Source organism: Onychostoma macrolepis, chromosome 11, assembly GCF_012432095.1.
Source record: "Onychostoma macrolepis isolate SWU-2019 chromosome 11, ASM1243209v1, whole genome shotgun sequence".
Taxonomy (NCBI): domain Eukaryota; kingdom Metazoa; phylum Chordata; class Actinopteri; order Cypriniformes; family Cyprinidae; genus Onychostoma; species Onychostoma macrolepis.
This window is the reverse complement of record NC_081165.1, coordinates 27,392,906-27,416,473: the sequence shown is the minus strand read 5'-3', so window position 1 is coordinate 27,416,473 and position 23,568 is coordinate 27,392,906. Positions and strand designations below refer to the sequence as shown.

The following is a 23,568-nucleotide window of genomic DNA, read 5'->3' as shown; positions in this document are numbered from 1 at the left end:
TGCATATTTTTGCTCAGTTTGGGCCTCTGAATAAAACTGAGCTGGTTTTCCCTCCATATTCTCGCTATATCAGACTATTTGAGCCATAAAAGCTTGATGGATCAAATATGATACTCAACAATAAACACATATGCAAACTTTTTTCGTCTATAGGTTCAATAAACTCTTCTGTTTATTAAAAAAACAAACAAAAAAAACAGACTATTATTTCATATCTCAGGCTTTGCGGGGTTAAAAGCGAATTAAACATGCAATAAAACTCAGCTGTAATCTGTGAGTGACTTTAATGTGAAGCCGAGAGAGTAAGAAACAACTGCGCTTCATAAAACCAACAGATTAAAAATAATCAAAGACAAAAGCGTGTTTTCCTGGTTTCATGTAATTCTAGCTGCTCACTGGGACTGTACTGATGAAGGGTCCTGTGATTACAGGGGTTTGGGGGCGTTACAGAGCGCCTGATTATGAAAAGAGAGCACAACAACAGGATCCATGAGGTGACCCCCCACATCTCATCCCGACAGGAGCGGCTCGGGACGGGGCGGCATATGGCGCGAGTGGGGCCTCATTGGATTTTCCTCTGGTTTCCCTCTACGGCAGGCGGAGGGTTTGTAATGGATCCACACTAATAACAGAGCATGAGACTGTCAGGGGTGACGCGACCGCATTCATTACAAACACTGTAATCACATTCGGTGAGACGGAGGGGCATCTCATTTCTCACAGCCCAGACTACATATGTGTGGACGGCTTTTAGAAGATTTCTAGGGAGATTGTTTGGTCGTGCTATATTTGAATTATTATTGATTCAGTAATCATTCATTATTCATGACTCTTTGAATCATACCAAGTTGAAGTAAAAAAAAAAAAGATTTAAAAAGTCTTCAAATGTACTCTTTTCTTGTAGACTAAACGATATAATGAGAGAACATCAAAACGGATAGGTATAGAACGAATGCCAAAACATAGACAGAACAGACAGATATACAGAACAGCCGAATGGACAGACGGACAGGAAGACAGAACAGAAAGACAGAACGAAAGAATCAATAGATAGATAGACAGAACGGACAGATAGAATGACAGAATGGACAGAGAACGACAGAATGGACAGATAGACAGAACAACTGAATAGACAGATAGACAGAATGACAGAATGAACAGATAGATAGAATGGACAGATAGACAGAATGGACAGATAGACAGAACGACAGAATGGACAGATAGATAGAATGGACAGAATGACAGAATGGACAGATAGACAGAATGATAGAATGGAGAGATAGACAGAATGGACAGAATGACAGAATGGACAGATAGACAGAATGGACAGATAGACATAATGACAGAATGACAGAATGGACAGATAGATAGAATGGACAGATAGACAGAACGACAGAATGGACAGATAGACAGACAGATAGAATGGACAGATAGACAGAACAACAGAATGGACAGATAGACAGAATTGACAGATAGATAGAATGGACAGATAGACAGAATGACATAATGGACTGATAGACAGAATGGACAGATAGACAGAACGACAGATAGATAGATAGAATGAACAGATAGACAGAACGACATAATGGACTGATAGATAGAATGGACAGATAGACAGAATTGACAGATAGATAGAATGGACAGATAGACAGAACGACATAATGGACTGATAGACAGAATGAACAGATAGACAGAATGACATAATGGACAGATAGACAGAACAACAGAATGGACAGATAGACAGAATGGACAGATAGATAGATAGAATGGACAAATAGACAGATAGACAGAACGACAGAATGGACAGATAGACAGAATGGACAGAACGACAGAATGGACAGATAGATAGATAGAATGGACAGATAGACAGAATGGACAGAACGACAGAATGGACAGACAGATAGATAGATAGAATGGACAGATAGACAGAACGACATAATGGACAGATAGACAGAATGACAGAATGGACAGATAGACAGAATGGACAGATAGACAGATAGACAGAAAAACGAATTCAGAAGAATGGACAGATGGACAGAATGGATAGACAGACAGAACGATAGCCAGAATGGCAAAAAGACAGACAGACAGACAGGGAGACAGACGGGTGTCACAGCTCCTCCTGGGCAGTGATTGCAGTCCGTCTTTCACTAGCCTCACCTCGCTAGCATCAAGATCAGCATCAAAACAACAGCAAACCACTGCGTGACATCATCCCATTGAGCCCTCATGGGCTCGTGCCACGGGACATCCTGGCACTTCACTGGAGAGCTGAGGGGCCACTCGAAGGAACCGGCCCGTCCGAGCACAAAGAGCTTCATTCAAGAGTGGATCTTTTGTCAGCCGAGAGGGTAAAGATTTACTGAAAGCAATCGGAGCCCCCCTTCAGCGCCGGCGTTTGTCCGAGCCGCTGACGTCCGAGAGGAGCTCGCTGAGTCTTTATGAGGCCCAGCGGAGCTCGAGATGCTTCCAACTCGTCTGCTTTGACCGCAGCTCTGGAACTGATGATTTGCATAACAGATCAACACCACACTGACCCCGAGTCATTCATATCGCTCCGCCGGTCTGATCTAAGCTTCGTTCGCTCTCGCACTCCACTCTATCTTTCATCACATCTGGTCCATAAACCCTTATAGCTTCTGTCTCGGATCTCTGTGGTAACACTAACCAAAGCGTTGGCTTAACTAATAGGCGCTCATTAGCGTTTCACTGTTTATGAGGGGAAAAAACCCATAATGAGTTTCATGTTGAATCAGAAACTGGTCTGGTTAATAGTTTCTCTGGGGTCAGTGAAGATGAGTGCGCAGGTCAGAATTTACCACAGCGTCTCAAATCTCTCATTAACAGGTTAGGTGTTAGTCAGAGATCACATGACAAGCTGTAAAGAAGAAAAAGTTCAATTAAAGACAATGAGCCACTAGATTTTTAAGTTTTCTGAAGAATATATTGATGCATATCAGTGCAAAACTAACCACCATGATTTTAGCATAGATGCACTGCAAAGAATTGAGAATAATTAGTATTTTGGGGGCAGCGGGGGAGGGGGGATCCCTCCAAAAAAGTACAGAAATAACCAAAACATTTTTGAGAAGTTGTTATACTTTTTGTAAGCAAAGTCAGCAAGTTTTAGTCCAATGCAATGACATTAAATATGACCTATTCCAGCACATACAGTGGGGCAAAAAAGTATTTAGTCAGCCACCAATTGTGCAAGTTCTCCCACTTAAAAAGATGGGAGAGGCCTGTAATTTTCATCATAGGTATACCTCATCTATGAGAGACAAAATGAGAAAAAAAAAATCCAGAAAATCACATTGTAGGATTTTTAAAGAATTTATTTGCAGATTATGGTGGAAAATAAGTATTTGGTCAATAACAAAATTTAATCTCAATACTTTGTTATATACCCTTTGTTGGCAATGACAGAGGTCAAACGTTTTCTGTAAGTCTTCACAAGGTTTTCACACACTGCTGCTGGTATTTTGGCCCATTCCTCCATGCAGATCTCCTCTAGAGCAGTAATGTTTTGGGGCTGTCGCTGGGCAACACGGACTTTCAACTTTTTGATGGGGTTGAGATCTGGAGACTGACTAGGCCACTCCAGGACCTTGAAATGCTTCTTACAAAGCCACTCCTTCGTTGCCCGGGCGGTGTGTTTGGGATCATTGTCATGCTGAAAGACCCAGCCACGTTTCATCTTCAATGCCCTTGCTGATGGAAGGAGGTTTTCACTCAAAATCTCACGATACATGGCCCCATTCATTCTTTCGTTTACGGATCAGTCGTCCTGGTCCCTTTGCAGAAAAACAGCCCCAAAGCATGATGTTTCCACCCCATGCTTCACAGTAGGTATGGTGTTCTTTGGATGCAACTCAGCATTCTTTGAGTTTTACCAAAAGTTATATTTTGGTTTCATCTGACCATATGACATTCTCCCAATCCTCTTCTGGATCATCCAAATGCTCTCTAGCAAACTTCAGACGGGCTGGACATGTACTGGCTTAAGCAGGGGACACGTCTGGCACTGCAGGATTTGAGGCCTTTGTTACTTTGGTCCCAGCTCTCTGCAGGTCATTCACTAGGTCCCCGTGTGGTTCTGGGATTTTTGCTCACAGTTCTTGTGATCATTTTGACCCCACGGGTGAGATCTTGCGTGGAGCCCCAGATCGAGGAGATTATCAGTGGTCTTGTATGTCTTCCATTTTCTAATAATTGCTCCCACAGTTGATTTCTTCACACCAAGCTGCTTACCTATTGCAGATTCAGTCTTCCCAGCCTGGTGCAGGTCTACAATTTTGTTTCTGGTGTCCTTTGACAGCTCTTTGGTCTTAGCCATGGTGGAGTTTGGAGTTGGACTGTTTGAGGTTGTGGACAGGTGTCTTTTATACTGATAACGAGTTAAAACAGATGCCATTAATACAGGTAACGAGTGGAGGACAGAGGAGCCTCTTAAAGAAGAAGTTACAGGTCTGTGAGAGCCAGAAATCTTGCTTGTTTGTAGGTGACCAAATACTTATTTTACCGAGGAATTTACCAATTAATTCTTTAAAATCCTACAATGTGATTTTCTGGATTTTTTTCTCATTTAGTCTCTCATAGTTGAGGTATACCTATGATGAAAATTACAGGCCTCTCTCATCTTTTTAAGTGGGAGAACTTGCACAATTAGTAGCTGACTAAATACTTTTTTGCCCCACTGTAAAACACAATGAACTCTGGTTGGTCACTTCATATGTCAATCCAACCGTTTTTGGTCAAAATAAATTGTGATGAGGATCAGATTAGCTTTTTTTCTTATAAAAACAGTGTTTTCCTGCATTGGCTGCTTCATTTTACCAGCACAGACTCCTTCATCTTTGATCTGTCCTTCATATCTGAGGATAAAAAGTCAACACAAAATTCAACACACAAACTGGTGTCACACACAAATCAAATCCAGTAGGACAGAATTGAAACGGGTCGGTCAGAGACAAAACCTTGAGCTCGTCGACATAACCGAGCTAATTAGAACGTTCAGAACAAATAACAAGCACTTTGTGGGTTTACCGGGAGCGTCTGGTTTATTTTTTATCCACATGTGCGCTGCGACTCCACATCTGGTTGACTTGTGGGTAACGTGTGGTTTCTGTAGATGCATTAATGTCACAGTATTTCAGACATTCACAGAATACCTCAACATCTCAACATTTCGCTTCTGAGCTGCTCTGCTTCCTTTCATATTTAAATCGTACAGCATTAACTGATGTTTAAACTAAAGTCAATGAAAAAAATTGCTTTCTTAAAGGTGCCATAGGTGATTGTCTTCAGAAACATTTTTTGTTATTCTGGTTGAAAGTCTCTTCACATCCTGATAGCAATCGTTAAGTTAAGTGGTCTAAATGTATTTATCTGTATATATTTATATATTCTGTGGAAGGCGTAGGACCAAGAAATGTTCGTCCAATCAAAACGCTCGGTCCGAGCGTTTTAATTGGCTTTCCTACCTGCCTGTCAACGTATGTATTTGCATTACTCTGCGCACCCGGTTTGCGCAGACAGGATCCGTCATCAGCGCGTTCACGCACGCTGTACAGACAGAGCCAGAATGGCAGACAAACATCAACAACGCAATCTTCCTTCCTGGTATTGTAGTACTTTTACTAACTGTGCTGTCAAATTTTCTCACCGGTGAATGACACATGGTGTAGCCCAGCGGTTCCCAATTCCAGTTCTCGCGCCCTCTGCTCTGCATATTTGCATGCATGTCTCGCTTAGTTAACACACCTGAACCAGGTAACCAGCTCGTTAGAAGAGAGCTCCGTGCATGAACTGTGTTCGGACTGACATGCTCCCTACACAGTGTTCATTGCTCTTAAAAACTTTTACATTTTAATTGTATGTGAATATATATATAGTTTTATAATCTAAGGAATTATATTTTTGGATATATATATATATATATATATATATATATATATATATATATATACAGTGGGGCAAAAAAGTATTTAGTCAGCCACCAATTGTGCAAGTTCTCCCACTTAAAAAGATGAGAGAGGCCTGTAATTTTCATCATAGGTATACCTCAACTATGAGAGACAAAATGAGAAAAAAAAATCCTGAAAATCACATTGTAGGATTTTTAAAGAATTAATTGGTAAATTCTTCGGTAAAATATGTATTTGGATTTCTGGCTCTCACAGACCTGTAACTTCTTCTTTAAGAGGCTCCTCTGTCCTCCACTCGTTACCTGTATTAATGGCATCTGTTTGAACTCGTTATCAGTATAAAAGACACCTGTCCACAACCTCAAACAGTCCAACTCCAAACTCCATCATGGCCGAGACCAAAGAGCTGTCAAACGACACCAGAAACAAAATTGTAGACCTGCACCAGGCTGGGAAGACTGAATCTGCAATAGGTAAGCAGCTTGGTGTGAAGAAATCAACTGTGGGAGCAATTATTAGAAAATGGAAGACATACAAGACCACTGATAATCTCCCTCGATCTGGGGCTCCACGCAAGATCTCACCCCGTGGGGTCAAAATGATCACAAGAACTGTGAGCAAAAATCCCAGAACCACACGGGGGACCTAGTGAATGACCTGCAGAGAGCTGGGACCAAAGTAACAAAGGCCTCAAATCCTGCAGTGCCAGACGTGTCCCCCTGCTTAAGCCAGTACATGTCCAGCCCGTCTGAAGTTTGCTAGAGAGCATTTGGATGATCCAGAGGAGGACTGGGAGAATGTCATATGGTCAGATGAAACCAAAATATAACTTTTTGGTAAAAACTCAAAGAATGCTGAGTTGCATCCAAAGAACACCATACCTACTGTGAAGCATGGTGGTGGAAACATCACGCTTTGGGGCTGTTTTTCTGCAAAAGGACCAGGACGACTGATCCGTGTAAACGAAAGAATGAATGGGGCCATGTATCGTGAGATTTTGAGTGAAAACCTCCTTCCATCAGCAAGGGCATTGAAGATGAAACGTGGCTGGGTCTTTCAGCATGACAATGATCCCAAACACACCGCCCGGGCAACGAAGGAGTGGCTTCGTAAGAAGCATTTCAAGGTCCTGGAGTGGCCTAGTCAGTCTCCAGATCTCAACCCCATCAAAAAGTTGAAAGTCCGTGTTGCCCAGCGACAGCCCCAAAACATTACTGCTCTAGAGGAGATCTGCATGGAGGAATGGGCCAAAATACCAGCAGCAGTGTGTGAAAACCTTGTGAAGACTTACAGAAAACGTTTGACCTCTGTCATTGCCAACAAAGGGTATATAACAAAGTATTGAGATGAAATTTTGTTATTGACCAAATACTTATTTTCCACCATAATCTGCAAATAAATTCTTTAAAAATCCTACAATGTGATTTTCTGGATTTTTTTTTTCTCATTTTGTGCTAAAACTTGCACAATTGATATATTTTGTTTATGGATATCTAACAAAATATAATATGTGACCCTGGACCACAAAACCAGTCATAAGGATAAATTTTTTAAAATTGATATTTATACATCATCTGGCTGAATAAATAATCTTTCCATTGATGTATGGTTTGTTAGGATAGGATAACATTTGGCTGAGATACAACTATTTGAAAATCAGGAATCTGAGGGTGCAAAAAAATCAAAATATTGAGAAAAATGCCTTTAAAGTCCTCAGCAATGCATATTACTAATCAAAAATTAAGTTTTGATATATTTACAGTAGGAAACTTACAAAATATCTCCATGAAACATGATCTTTACTTAATATCCTAATGATTTTTGGCATAAAAGAAAAATCAATAATTTTGACCCATACAATGTATTTTTGGCTATTGCTACAAATATACCCCAGCGACTTAAGACTGGTTTTGTGGTCCAGGTTCACATATATAAAAACTTTTACATTTTTAATTGTTAAATATTCTATAATAAAATATATAAATATGCATACATACATATATATATATATATATATATATATATATATATACTGTATATAGCTATATATGTATGTATCATATAACAGCAATATTATATAATAAAATAATTTTTTTATTTTTAAATTGTGTGTGAATATGTAGTTTTATAATTTTTAGAATAAAAAAGTAAAACTATATATAAAACATTTTTAAAATATTCATCAACTTGATTCATCAGTGGATGTTGCTCTAAAGAAAAAAAAGTTTATGCAATCATAATGTGCATCATTTCTGACGTGCAATGTGCTTTGTGAATATTTCATTCACTTTGGATTTGTGTCGCTTACTCACAGCACATGAAGGATCTATGAAAACAGTTCGTGTGCTGGAGCCACATTCAGCAGGCGTCTCTTTACGTAATATCTGAAGATGTCATTGTGTTAATTATCTTCAGTCGTTTCTACAGGCGTCAGCAGCTCAGAAACATGCCGTCCAGACATGCAGCGACCGCAAAACCCATCCAGGCCTCGTCTGCTGGCAGGAACGCAGCTTTACTCTCCAGGATTGCTGTGTTTCCTTAAGGACAGATTACAGCGCCGAATCCTGGCAGCGCTTCTGAAGCCGCCCGGGGGCCACACAGAAGAACGAGGGCCACGGGTGGGAATGTTAACCCGAGGAAACCCCGAACCGAGCCGCCACGAGACATCAATCAGACGCGACAGACTAATAACCCAAAGACAGCGGGCAGGTAAACCACAGCAGCACAGACACGAACAGCTCATGAGACTTCAACAAGATCTGCATTTAAGCATCAACCGTCTTTCAGATGTTTCTCCTAAAATCAGGAGAAATAAGACATGAATGAGTCGATAGTCATCGCACAGAAATAAATGAATGTGGAGAGCAGATCAAATCATTTGTAGAGAAATGATCGAGTTCATATTGAGATCTTTGATTGTAGACTCGGGATCTTGGGAAATCTGAGCACAGTTTGAGATGTTGTTGAGGTTTCTTCTGAAACTCTAGAGACGACAAATGTGAGATTTCGATGGCGTTCTACTTCAGTTCACAACAAAACACCACGCAAACAAATTTAACAGTGCAACTCTCTCTTAGAAATAGATGTGATTTTTGTTGCTGTTTTTATAGAACACAACATAATAATAAACAATATATACTTAATATAATTAAATTTTATGTACACTTTAACTTTTTAATTATAAAACTAGATTTTTTAAAATTTAATTAAATTTTTATATATTATATTAAATTATATATAACTATATTAAATATATAAACATAATATAAAAATATAATATAACATTATAATTATATAATATAGTATAATGTTATATTATATTATATTATATAATATAATATAACATTTTAAGTGCTTTAAGATTTTCAGTTAAAAATTATATATTCTAAAAATGTAAAAAGCATAGAAAATAAAATGTAAAACTTTCTATAAAACTGAATTAAAATATATACTATATAATATAATATAATATAATATAAAAATAAATAATAAAAATTAATAAGTTTTTATACTTAAGTTGTTTTTTTTTTACATATATTTTGTTATATTACAATATATTTTATTATATTGTATTCTATTAAATTATTTCACTTTTATATATACTATACTATACTATACTATACTATAATATAATATAATATAATATATCAAATTCAATTATAAAAACTTTTAAAAATGAATATCTACTTTTATAATAAAATATGTAAAATGTTATATACATATATTACATTTCTTTTAGTCTTTTATATAAAATTTAATATCATATTTTTAAATATGGTATAAGGAGCATATAAAAAGGTTTAAGGGTCAGTGTGACAGGATTTGTGTTTCCGGACGGGTCGATGCGTCTCATTGAGCTTCCGTCTGTCACCTCTTACACACACAAACACACGCTGCTTCTCTCTGTTCATCCACAGATGTTTATTATGGATGTTTGGTTCTGGAGCCGGACAGAAGTTTGGCTGAGATGAAACTCTTTTACAGGAAGAACATGACTCACTTTAACAGTCATGAAGCACAAGAAACGCAGTCTGAACCGAGCCGCCACGAGACATCAATCAGACGCGACAGACTAATAACCCAAAGACAGCGGGCAGGTAAACCACAGCAGCACAGACACGAACAGCTCATGAGACTTCAACAAGATCTGCATTTAAGCATCAACCGTCTTTCAGATGTTTCTCCTAAAATCAGGAGAAATAAGACATGAATGAGTCGATAGTCATCGCACAGAAATAAATGAATGTGGAGAGCAGATCAAATCATTTGTAGAGAAATGATCGAGTTCATATTGAGATCTTTGATTGTAGACTCGGGATCTTGGGAAATCTGAGCACAGTTTGAGATGTTGTTGAGGTTTCTTCTGAAACTCTAGAGACGACAAATGTGAGATTTCGATGGCGTTCTACTTCAGTTCACAACAAAACACCACGCAAACAAATTTAACAGTGCAACTCTCTTAGAAATAGATGTGATTTTTGTTGCTGTTTTATAGAACACAACATAATAATAAACAATATATACTTAATATAATTAAATTTTATGTACACTTTAACTTTTTAATTATAAAACTAGATTTTTTAAAATTTAATTAAATTTTTATATATTATATTAAATTATATATAACTATATTAAATATATAAACATAATATAAAAATATAATATAACATTATAATTATATAATATAGTATAATGTTATATTATATTATATTATATAAATATAATATAACATTTTAAGTGCTTTAAGATTTTCAGTTAAAAATTATATATTCTAAAAATGTAAAAAGCATAGAAAATAAAATGTAAAACTTTCTATAAAACTGAATTAAAATATATACTATATAATATAATATAATATAATATAAAAATAAATAATAAAAATTAATAAGTTTTTATACTTAAGTTGTTTTTTTTACATATATTTTGTTATATTACAATATATTTTATTATATTGTATTCTATTAAATTATTTCACTTTTATATATACTATACTATACTATACTATACTATAATATAATATAATATAATATATCAAATTCAATTATAAAAAACTTTTAAAAAATGAATATCTACTTTTATAATAAAATATGTAAAATGTTATATACATATATTACATTTCTTTTAGTCTTTTATATAAAATTTAATATCATATTTTTTAAATATGGTATAAGGAGCATATAAAAAAGGTTTAAGGGTCAGTGTGACAGGATTTGTGTTTCCGGACGGGTCGATGCGTCTCATTGAGCTTCCGTCTGTCACCTCTTACACACACAAACACACGCTGCTTCTCTCTGTTCATCCACAGATGTTTATTATGGATGTTTGGTTCTGGAGCCGGACAGAAGTTTGGCTGAGATGAAACTCTTTTACAGGAAGAACATGACTCACTTTAACAGTCATGAAGCACAAGAAACGCAGTCTGAACTCCAACAAATCTGGTGCACATTGAAGGCTCTTTCCTTTCCTCACAGGAGTCCTTACAAAAACGGACCATGACAACCAATAGTTTACACATACTTCGTTTTAATGTAAATGAAAACGAAGCTCTGCAGGACAGAAGTTGAGTGCATTTTTTTTTTTTATGGTTATTTTGATATCATTGCGATACTATTATAGTTTTTGAATTAGATTTTATTTTTATATTTTCTGATTTCATGTTAATTTTAGTTAAAGTTTTAGTAACTTTGCTTGTTTTTTTATTTGTATTATTTATTTTTCTTGCAGTTTTAAAATATGTCTGTAAAGTTTTTATTAATTTTTATTTCAATTTTAGTTTTAGTTATTTTATTACATCAGATTAAACTAAGTTAAAATGAGAAATGTTGCTTTGGAAAATAGATTAAATAAAATAAATTTAAGCTGTTTTATTTTGTTTTATCAACAAAAACAACAACAAAAACATTTTTAATGGTTTTAGTTAACTATAATAACCCTGATTTTGAATTAGTTGTTAGTTTAACAGTTTTCATTTTAATTTTAGTAAAGTTTTAGTAGTTTTTTTTTTATCAAGATGAACTAAAGGAAAATGAGAAATGTTGCTTTGGCAGCTAAATGAAATAATAATAATAATTAAAAAAAAAACATTTAATATCTTTTTTAATATTTTATTTTATTTAAAGTCTATTTATTTTATTTTATTTTATTTATGGTTCGAACTATAATAATTCTGGTCTACTCAGTACATTTTATCATGTTACTCTCCTACATCATGTGACACAGCAGACTGGAGTAATAATGTTGAAAATTCAGCATTGCATCACAGGAATAAATTATAGTTTAAAATATATTAAAATAAAAAACAGCTATTTTAAACTGTAATAATATTTCGAAATTTTTCTGTATTATTGATCAAATTAATGCAACCTTGTTGAGCATAAGAGACGTCTCTCAAAAACATCTGAAAAATCATGCAGACCCCAAACTTTTGAATGAGAGTGTAAATAGGAGATTAATGCAAAACATTTAAATTAAAAAAGAGGGGAAGAGAGAAATCACCTGGTGGTTTTTCTCTAGAAAATAAAAACAGGCGTTCGGGTTAAAAGTTGCATTATTTGGGGTTACACAGAAACAGCCTCTAAACAGCAACACAGCCAAATTCCCACAGAGCGGCTTCTGTTGGGAATACAGCAGATGAAGGATTGGAGCTTTGCACCTTTAGGGATGGAAGCCTGTGCTCCGTGAAAACCCCGTCAAATCCCAGAGGTCGCGCGGCGCATTTACAGTTGGGAACACAAAGCAGAGGCGGCGGGAGTTCGCTCAAATCCCCTCCAGCGCTCATATATCTCTCCAACACTTGTAAACGGGCAGGAATGGGGCGTGTTGTTTTCGGGCAACTCTCGTCTGGGCGAGATTTATGCCTCACGATCGCTCGCCTTTGATGCCCGAATCAAGCGTTCCAATGCAACAAATAATATCTGATGCACTTAATTGCAGTGTTTCATTGAGCACAGCTGGTTTTCGCTCACATGATTCTTTATTCTTGGCCGTATCGCGTTATTATAACGCGGCCAAACCCTGTGAGCTCATAATAACATCACGCCATCGCTAAACAACATGTGTTTGTGTGTGAAAACTCAATCCCTCTGGCTTTTTAATTATTTCAGTGGATAAAAATGTGGCACGGTCTCTCTTCAGAAACGCCTGATATATAATGCATAAAACCCTTGCGGTTTAAGTGCAGTGTTTGATATGAGGCTTGACTTTTTCCTCTTTTTCTTTCTTGTGATTTCTGGGCTGTTCGGAGTCTCTTTTAATGATTCAACCGCGGCGGGAGAAACAACCTCTTTCTTTTCTCACTAAAGAAAAAAAAAAAAAAAAAGAAGCCCTGAAGTTGATTTTTATCCGGCAATCAGCACGGCCCTCTATAAATAGACTGAGAAATGTGCGGCCGAGCGGCTTGGAGCGCGTATATCTAATCTTTCTCTCTTTCTGGGCCCCAAATGAAATCTCAGATTAAAGCGACGCGAATCGCACAAAGCCATCAAGCTAAATGTTTACAAAATGTATGTAACCTGCAGAGCCATTACTGCAGCGCAAAACTGCTTCCATGTGGGCAAAAATGGAAATAATTGGCGTCTTTGTTACAGCGGCGGCGCTCTCATTACATACACATGTGCTGTACATGAGACAGAGCTTTATTCTGGATTAACTCTGGTGTTCACCAATGTACACTTCCAAAACACATGCTAACACTGAGGTGCATATCACAAGTACCATGAAAATACTATGTTTTTATAAGTAAGAATGTAGAAAATGTGCACAGAAACATCAACAGGAGACAAAACATAATACAACTGTATTTAAAGAGAAGAGTTTGTCTCAAGATAGACAGATAGACGAATGAATGAAAGAAGAAAAATCAATAGATAGATAGATAGATAGATAGATAGATAGATAGAGACAGAACGAACAAACGATCGAAAGAGCAAATGAAAGAAAGAGCAAACGAAAGAAAGTGCAAACGAAAGAAAAAAAAAGATTGGAGAAACGACATAATGAACAAACAATAGAACAAACACGATAGAACGAACAAATTATAAAAAGAGCAAACAACAGAATAAGCAAATGATAGAATGAACAAATGACTGAACAGATGATAGAACGAACAAACAAAAGAAAGAGCAAACGATACAACGAGCAAATAATATATTGACAGACAGACAGCCAGATAGATAGATAGATAGATAGATAGATAGATAGATAGATAGATAGATAGATAGATAGATAGATAGATAGATAGATAGATAGATAGATAGATAGATAGATAGATAGATAGATAGATGTTTACCAAGCTGAAAGTACACTTCATTTCCCAGAATGCATCAGTTTTCTGAACATGATTCTGCATCTAAACTCCTAAGAACAAGTGATTATTCTCTAAAAGCTGTTTTGGACCTTCAGCTGCTCTGGGTTTCTGCGGTTTGTTTCTCTTTGACCTGCTGCACCACTGCATATAAACACAGTAAAACTGAGCACTGTTTTAAAGAGAGAGAGAGAGAGAGAGAGCCTCTGTAGGCCTGCAAAGCCGTCCTGTGAGAGACTCATTTAGAAGGAACGAGGGAAGGAAGAGAAGAAAGAAAACTCCTTCTCAGGAAGATTAGTGGACGTCCTTTTGCAGTCGGAGGTGTACGCAGAGCCGTTTCGGACACATTTTTCTCTGCCAGCAGCTGTGACCCCTGGGGCGAGGAGTTACCATGAGGCCGGCCGACCGCCTGCGTCAATTATTCACTGTCACCGCCGCCACTTCATCCCCTTGATAAAGAAAACTGTCCTTATCGGGAACCAGCCTCTCTTAAAAAAACTATTTACGCGCTCCGGCCCGCAACCATCCATCCCGTCCCTCGTTCTCTTACAGAACGCGCCGGGCTTGAATAATGCAGCATGCGACGTGGGATGCGTGAGGAGTAGATAAGGCATGTTTTTAAATGCTTATTAATCAAAAAGTGTCATTTTAACAAGACAAAACCTAATTTCCAGAGACGTCACGTATTGGCGTTTCACTTAAACACGCTCAAGCCGTCGTAAATCAATGGAGTTGGGTTTGCATGCCGCAAAATATGCGTTTAAGCATATGCATTTGCGCTTGACCCCGTATTGTCTGTGTGGCGGCTGTAAAGATGCTAAGCATCCTGCCCGCCGGTTCCCTCAGGACTGACCCGACTCAGCAGAAAACACGGTTGCAGCGGCGCTTAGCGCGGCCATCAATCACGCCGCAACACGACTAACTCACTTTCACCATGATGTATGTGGTGAGTCACCGATTCCAGTTAATCAAGTCATTACCCACAGGCCCGCGAGCAACCTCAGCTGCTCCGCTGCACAACCTCACGGTGCTGTAGAAATGCATTGATTTGTTTTTTTTTTTTTATCTATATATATATATATAGCATAATATTTTGCACCAAACTTTGCAATCTCACTTCTGCAGAAAGAATAATTGCACTATTGAATACATGAATAATACTGGATAAATCTGCAATTCAGATAAATACAAAACACTACAAAAGCTGCTCCTTATTGCCATTTATCAAGATGCATGCGTGCATGCTGCATTTGAATGCATTAACAAAAGGCAACATTTACAGGGAATCAGGGCCTGAAGCTAAACTGCCAATGGTGACTTGAGAAAATGTAAATAATTTGAGAAAATGTGGCCATAACATTTTCCCCAGCCATAAAACTGTACATTTTTTAATTAAACAAACAAACAAACAAACAAACAGACAGACAGACAGACAGAACAAATTGTGGAAACACATGTAACTAATTAATTATTAATTAAATAATAACAGTAATAATAAATAATACATTATTTACTATTATTTAATCAAATTAAACAAACAAACTAGAAATACCACTATAATATTACTGAAATACAAAATATTATTATTATTAACAACAACAAATAATAATAATAATAATAACAATAATAATAATACTTAATATATATTAATACTAATGCTAATATTATTTTTAGTAGTAGCATTTTTATAAATACTGTACATGCATTATTTAATAAAATAAATGTAAAACACCTAATTGCAATTTTTCTAATTAATTAATTATGAATCAAATTATTTAAAAACATCCATTAAGAAATATCACTATAATACTATTGAATAGTGAAGTATATAAAATAATACTAACAATTTATAATATATATATATATATATATATATATATATATATATATATATTATATATAATTTATATAAATATTATATTATATATAATTTATACTAAATATTTATATAGTAATTATTATTATTATTATTATTATTTATATAACAACAGTACAATTACTTTATTTAACGTTTAAACAATAGAGCTTTTAATTTGGCAGAAAACGTCAAGGAAACTTCTCTTTTGAAATGCTTCTCTTTTGTTGACAACAGATTTATAAACTCATTCTCATTAAAAACTTGGGAAAATGTCTGGAGCATATTGCATTCAAATGCACATTATAAGCAACTGAAACTCTTCATATACTCATATAATTGCAACGCTAAACCATAACGCATTCTCAGCCATTGCTCGAATTAATACAAAAAAATTACCAACCAACTGACCAATTTTTACTCACATTTGGCGCTTGGTAAGTGTTAATTTTAGGCCCTGCAGGGAATGCATGAACTGATATATCATGAAAGCAACGTGATAAAAGCATCTGCCAAATGCATCCATGTAAACACAACATGCAAAGTGCATTCGGACGCCACTGTCTGCCAAGGTCGCCGTGCACGAGTTTGCATCCCGACCACATTTATAACCCATCGAGAACCCTCACGGCGTCCAGTAAAACGTACCGCAGAGACACCTGCTCGCATTTTAATTGAATACATGCATTGTTTTCCCTTTTAAATCAGGTGACTCGCACTCGGGTTCATAATTCGCGCTCGCATTTCCATAGAGGTCTGTGAGAGCGGGCCCCAGGCCCCTAACATAAAACAAATGACCAGCTCTCGTGATAAATGGTTCTATTAGCAATCCAGATTGTTAAACTCAGATATAACGGAGCCGAGGGGAGCGGCGGCCCATTTATTTTCCCCTCCTCACACAAATAGCTTGCTTTTTTATGTGTAAATAACATATTAAAAGTCTGCATTAGCCGTGTTGTCTGATAGAGAGGAAAGCGTCGGGGATAAATAACGGCGGACAGGGGCGTAAAACACAGTGCTTTAATAGCGGCGTCTTCGCGGTGGGCTTGACTGAGGTGACAGCGGCTCCGCAGACTGTTGTAAACTCCACATTGACCGTAAAGCCGCCGAACGCACCCGTATATTAAAAGTGCCGACTCTGGGCTCCAGGGAATGTGATCCCGGGTTCAAGGACCTCATCTCTCGGGCCCCGCGCTGCATATTCACTTATCAGAGTCTGCGGGCCGGGATAATAAAGCGGATTTAAGCGATAAGTAATTGCTCTGTCGCCGAGCGCTAGCAAACAGCTGAGGCTCGTTCCGCCGGTAAACTGGCGCGCATTTATTTGGAGATCGGATAGGATTTCATGAGAAAATCGCCAAACTTTCCGGTGAGGTTGGCTGAGGAAGTCATTGCTGGTTAAGCTAGTTAAACTAGGGATAGCTAACCCGAAAATTAACATTTCACCATAATTTACTCACCTAAAGTCGTTACAAACATTTACTGTATGACTTTGTACAAACACACTGAAACATTTTTTCAAAATATCTTCTTTTGTGTTTAACAGAAGATAGAAGTATATATTTTTTTGTTTATGTTTTGAATTAGATTTTAAAAAATATATATTTTCTGCTTTCATGTGAATTTTGTTAAAGTTTTAGTAATTTTGTAGTCATTTTTATTAGTTTTTGTTAAATTTTTAATGTTTTGTTCCTCCGATATTTTCCTCTTTTTTTATCTTCCGGTTCTCTCTATCTATAGTCGATCTGCTAATATCTGTCCTGTACACTGTATCATTACAAGACACGCCCTCTTTACTGCTGATTGGCTGCAAGTGTGTTTTGGAACTTGGTCCGACACTGCGGTCCAAAGCGTTTTTCAAAAATTGCTTAGTGCACCTTTAAAAGTTTTTTTTTTTTTTTTATGTCTATATAGTTTTAATAAATTTTTGTAATTTTAAAAAAAATACATTGTCATTTTAAGTAATTTTATTCCTTCAATTTAAACTTATTTCAGTTATTTGCCAAGGCAACATTTCTATTTTTTCCAGTTTTAATAGTTTAATCTAATATTCATATTTATTTTATTTTATTTTTATATATTTATATTTCATTTCATTTTATATTTAATTTATATATTTTGATTTATTTTATTTTTATATTATTTTTTTGTTTTTACTTTTTATATCTTTATGCTATACTTTATTTCATTTATGAATACATTTATATAAAAGCTAATTCACAATATTAATGATTATTTTATTTTATTTTATTTTATTTTATTTTATTTAAATTAAGTTAGTCATACTGAAGAGCTCATTCACTTTTTTTTTTTTTTTTTTTCAAAAACTAAAAATAATTAAAAAATTAAAAATCTAAATCTGAAAAAACAAAACAAAAAAAAACATTTTGATTTAGTGAGGTCACTCCTGTCTCATATATTTCTCACATGTGCTTCCTCTGGAGTTTCAAAAATATATTTTTGGTATTTTTTTGAGTTGTTACACACAGCATAAAGAAAGCATATTTTCAGTAAAACACGAACACAGTCACATCTGAAGTGTTTTCGTTCACAAATACAGAGGAGCTTCTAACAGCACGCTGCTGCAGGCCTCATTAAAAGTGGTTTTAATTAGTTTCAGCTCTGATTCGAAGCCCTCAGCGGTTCTGATCTGGGGTTTGCTATGGTTTTCTGCTAAAAAACTGCTCAGGTCAAAACTACCTGTTAGTCCGTGTTCAATATTCATCCGCCTGGAGGCACTCAGAACAAACACTGTTCACACTGCAATCACAAACGTCCCCATTTCATGCCATTCTTTGATACACAATTAATGACCGTTTGAAATAATGGCAGGCCACCAAAGTCTTTCATGAATCAGAAAGCAGAATCACCATTTCAAAGGTCTCAGACGGGCCGCCGTCCACCGCTGCGACCGATGCCTTCACTAATTCATAACAGTTATACTCTGGAGGTAAGAACAAGCTCCTTCGGCCTCATTATAGACAACTTTTATCACGGGTCCACAGACATGTTTTAAACATGCTCGCTCTCGTCTGCTGTCACACTCTTTCCTCTCTGGATGGGGTTTGATGACCCCAAAGCACACACTGAGATACTGAAAGTTTGCATCCATCACAGACAAGTGTGAAAAGTGCATGAATATGGCGAGCATTCAGGACTATGGTATGTAATCAGAGTACTGTATGAATAGAGATCTCTGTAATAGTACTGCAATGAGATTAATAGAGAACATTTATATAAAGACCCTATGGCATAGCTTAACAAGCACAGTTTTCTTCATCAAGTTGAACTGCTTCCTATTGAAACAGGAAGTTGAGGCCAGTGTTCATTAATTCTTTGAATTAGCTTTTATTTTTATATACATATATTCAGTTTAAATTAAATAAAATATAATCGAAAAAATAAATACATAAATAAAATATAAAATAAAATAAGATAAGATATATAAATAATATATAAAATTAAATGAAATTATATATATAAAATAAAATAAAAATGTAAAAATATATAACAATCATGAAATATAATTTAATAAATATTTTAGGCAATTATAGCTATATATATATATATATATATATATATATGCTACAATATATAGTAATATTTAAAAAACTAATAAAATGACAAAAACAAACACTGTATAAAATTACTGAAAAAATATTTACTATTTTCATTATATATATTTTTTCAACATTGAATATTGAATGAAAATTTTAATTTATATAAAAATTTTACACATATACATACATACACACATACACACACACACACATACACACACACACACACACACACACACACACACACACATATATATATATATATATAAAATTAAAATTTTCATTTCAATATTGAATGAAAAAAAATATATATAATGAAAATAGTAAATATTTTGTAATAATTTTCTACAGTGTTTGTTTTTGTAATTTTATTATTTTTTTTATTTTATTTTTTATATTACTATATATTGTAGCATTAATTAACTTTTATCTCAGTTTTAGTCATTTTATTCCTTCAACTTAAACTTATTAATTTTACCTAGTTAAAAATTTTTTCTTGTGTTATTCATTTATAAGCTTTTTAAGCTAAAATGTAATTTATCAACAGCCAAATGTAGTCAATGAGGTCTCTTATTGTTTTTCTAACTGTTAAAGTTAAAGTTTTTCATGTAATAGTGATATTTTATTTTATTTCAGCTATATTTTAATTACTTTTTAAATTATTACTATTTTTAATAGTTTAAGTTTTAGTTAACAACAACAACACTGATCAATATTGAAGGGCTCATCCTTTTTTAAAAAACTATTAATATTTTAAAATAATTTTTAATTTTGTCTATCTACTAAAATTTAATCTTACAATAACCAAACGTAGAATTAATAAGGTCTTTTATATTGTTTATAGCTAGATCAAATCCATCACGCCTCGTGAGCAATGAAAGAGAAACCTCTGAGCAATAAAATCTCCGTCTGATCCCATCAATGCTGCTGCTTAGTTCGATCAAACAAAGTTAGGATCTCAAATTCACTTTCACTCCAGTCTCACCCATAATTTCCCCCGCAGTTCAAAACGAATCATATGAATCATGTACGAGTGAAAATCACACTCTATAAATTATGCCATTCGACTGTCTTGTTGCCACTGTGTGGCCTATTTTTCCGCTCCTTTCTTCAACAAACCATGGATTTTTCTTCCTTTACAATGGCAGGCTACCAAATTCCTTCATCAATCTCTAAAAAAAGCCCAAAATCCACCAGAGGTATTTCCATTTCAAAGGTGGACCTCGGCGCGTGTCGTCCGCCGCTGCCATTTTAACTAATTCATAACACTTATACTCCGGAGGAAGGAACAAGGTCTTTGGGCCTCATTATTCAGCCTTTTATCGCTCTCCTAAAGACATGTTTTAAACATGCTCGCGCTCTTTCTATCTGTCCGTCCATAGCTCCTGATTAATCTCAGAGCAAACAGAGTGCTAAAAGCCCTGGGCTCGTCCAATCGGCCGTGATTACGTGTCGTTGCACGAGGACGACTCGAGTGAGACACACCACTCGCTCGCTATTAATGAACGCGAGTTTAGGATTCACATCAGGCCCGACGGAGCCTCACCTTTGACTCTTGGGGGCTTTCGGCCCAGCTTATCAGGGACGGCCGGCACTGCGAGCGCCATATTTTATCTTTAAAATGCATATTTCATGGGCATATTCTCTTCCCCGGCTCACTGGAGTCTTTAAGCTCTCGGCTGGTGAGATAAATAACCCCAGAAAGACTCAAAACATTGTCTGCTTTACATTAAACCTCACGTGCAACTCTTAAATTTCATTTACACTGCATGCAATGCAATTGGTCATGTGATATGCAAGAACCAATGAGGTCGGATGCACCAGATTTGAATATATGCATGCATGAATGGGATTTGAGACTGAAATGCAAAGTAATAGGAAGTGAAAGCGAGTTGTTTCGGGTATGAGCGGACAGGTTCTTACCTCTGGCCAGTGATGATGGGGAAGGTTTTTTGGGTAGCTCGCTGAAACTGTTTCCATCCAGAGCGGACGTCTTAATGTCCTTCTTCTCTACGGCGCTGGGAACGCTGGCCTCCATTCTGATGTTTTCTACGAGAGAGAGACAGAGATGTCATCTAAAATATCCATGCAGATGTATTAATAATTAAAGCAAAGAAATAAAATAAAAAAATAAAACATTACATAAAATTAAATGAACTAAAACATAAAATGAAATATAAAAAAGTAAATTTAAAATAAAAATAAATAAATAAATATAAATTAAAAAATAAAAACAAAATAATCAATAAAATAAAATAATATAAAATAATAAAATTAAGTAAAATTAAATATTAAAAAGAAATAAATATAAACTATAAAAACAAAATTAAAAAAATATATGAAATCAATTTTGAAAAAAAAAAAATATATATATATATATATATATATATACAGTTACCTGCACTCACTCACATCATTAACACATCCCTTCACACTGGTGTTTTTCCCTCAGCATTTAGACAGGCTCGTATAACCCCACTACTTAAGAAACACCAACCTTAACCCATCTCTTCTAGAGAACTACAGACCGGTTTTCCTTCTTCCTTTCATTGCAAAAACACTTGAACGAGCTGTGTTCAATCAAGTCTCTGCCTTTCTCACACAGAACAACCTCCTCGACAGCAACCAGTCTGGTTTCAGAAGTGGACATTCAAACTTGCCCTCAGTTGTTGAAGCCCTAAGACTGGCAAGAGCGGATTCCAAATCTTCAATTCTTATCTTGCTGGATCTGTCCGCTGCTTTTGACAGGGTTAACCACCAGATCCTCCTGTCAACCCTATTGGCAAAGGGCATCTCAGGAACCGCACTCGAGTGGTTTGAGTCTTACCTCTCAGATAGGTCTTTCAAGGTCTCTTGGAGAGGTGAGGTGTCCAAGTCGCAACATCTAACTACTGGGGTGCCTCAAGGCTCAGTTCTTGGACCACTTCTCTTCTCTGTCTACATGGCATCACTAGGTTCTGTCATTCAGAAACATGGCTTTTCATATCACTGCTATGATGATGACACTCAGCTCTACCTCTCATTCCATCCTGATGATCTGACGATAGCTGCTCACACGTTGCTGGATGAAGGACCATCACCTTCAACTCAACCTAGCTAAGACAGAACTGCTTGTGATTCCATCAAACCCATTGTTTCATCACATTTTCAACATCCAGTTAGGCACATCAACCATAACTCCTTCAAAAACAGCCAGAAACCTTGGAGTTATGATTGATGATCAGTTGACTTTCTCAGACCACATTGCTAAAACTGCCCGGTCCTGCAGATTTGCTTTATTCAACATCAAGAAGATCAGGCCCTTTCTTTCAGAACATGCTTCACAACTCTTTGTTCAAGCTCTTGTTCTGTCCAGGCTGGACTATTGCAATGCTCTCTTGGCAGGTCTTCCAGCCAGTTCTATCAAACCTTTACAATTAATCCAGAAGGCAGCAAGATCAATTTTTAATGAGCCGAAAATAACACACATCACAGCTCTTTTTATCAATATGCACTGGCTACCAATAGGTGCTCGTGTAAAATTCAAGGCATTAATGTTGGCTCTGCACTCCTTTACCTAAATTCATTACTTCAGACTTATGTGCCTCTAGAAGCTTGCATTCTGCAAGTGAACAGCGCATTATTGTGCCATCCCATCACAAAATCACTTTCACAGACTTTTAAATTAAATGTTCCCTCCTGGTGGAATGACCTGCCCAACTCAATCCGAGCAGCTGAGTCCCATCTTCAAAAATAGACTAAAAACACATCTCTTCCATCTTTATTTGACCCTCCAACTCCAGGACTCTCTATTCTATTTCTATTATTTAAAAAAGAAAAAGAAAAAACTTGCCCCTTTTAGACTTGCTCTCTATTCATTCACTAACTGCTTGTTTTCTTTAAAAAAAAACTAAAACTAGCTCTATTCTTTTCTATTTGTCTATT

General features: G+C 35.9%; 1 protein-coding gene across 1 annotated transcript in view; it reads right to left on the bottom strand.

The window, feature by feature from the left end:
* The window catches only part of gli2b (GLI family zinc finger 2b), a 101,014-nt gene that overhangs the window by 60,090 nt on the left and 17,356 nt on the right, over positions 1 to 23,568 (bottom strand). Inside the window, 1 exon segment of the mRNA XM_058791927.1 lies at positions 21,568 to 21,693. Coding sequence (XP_058647910.1) covers positions 21,568 to 21,682 — 115 coding nt within the window. The 5' untranslated portion in view covers positions 21,683 to 21,693.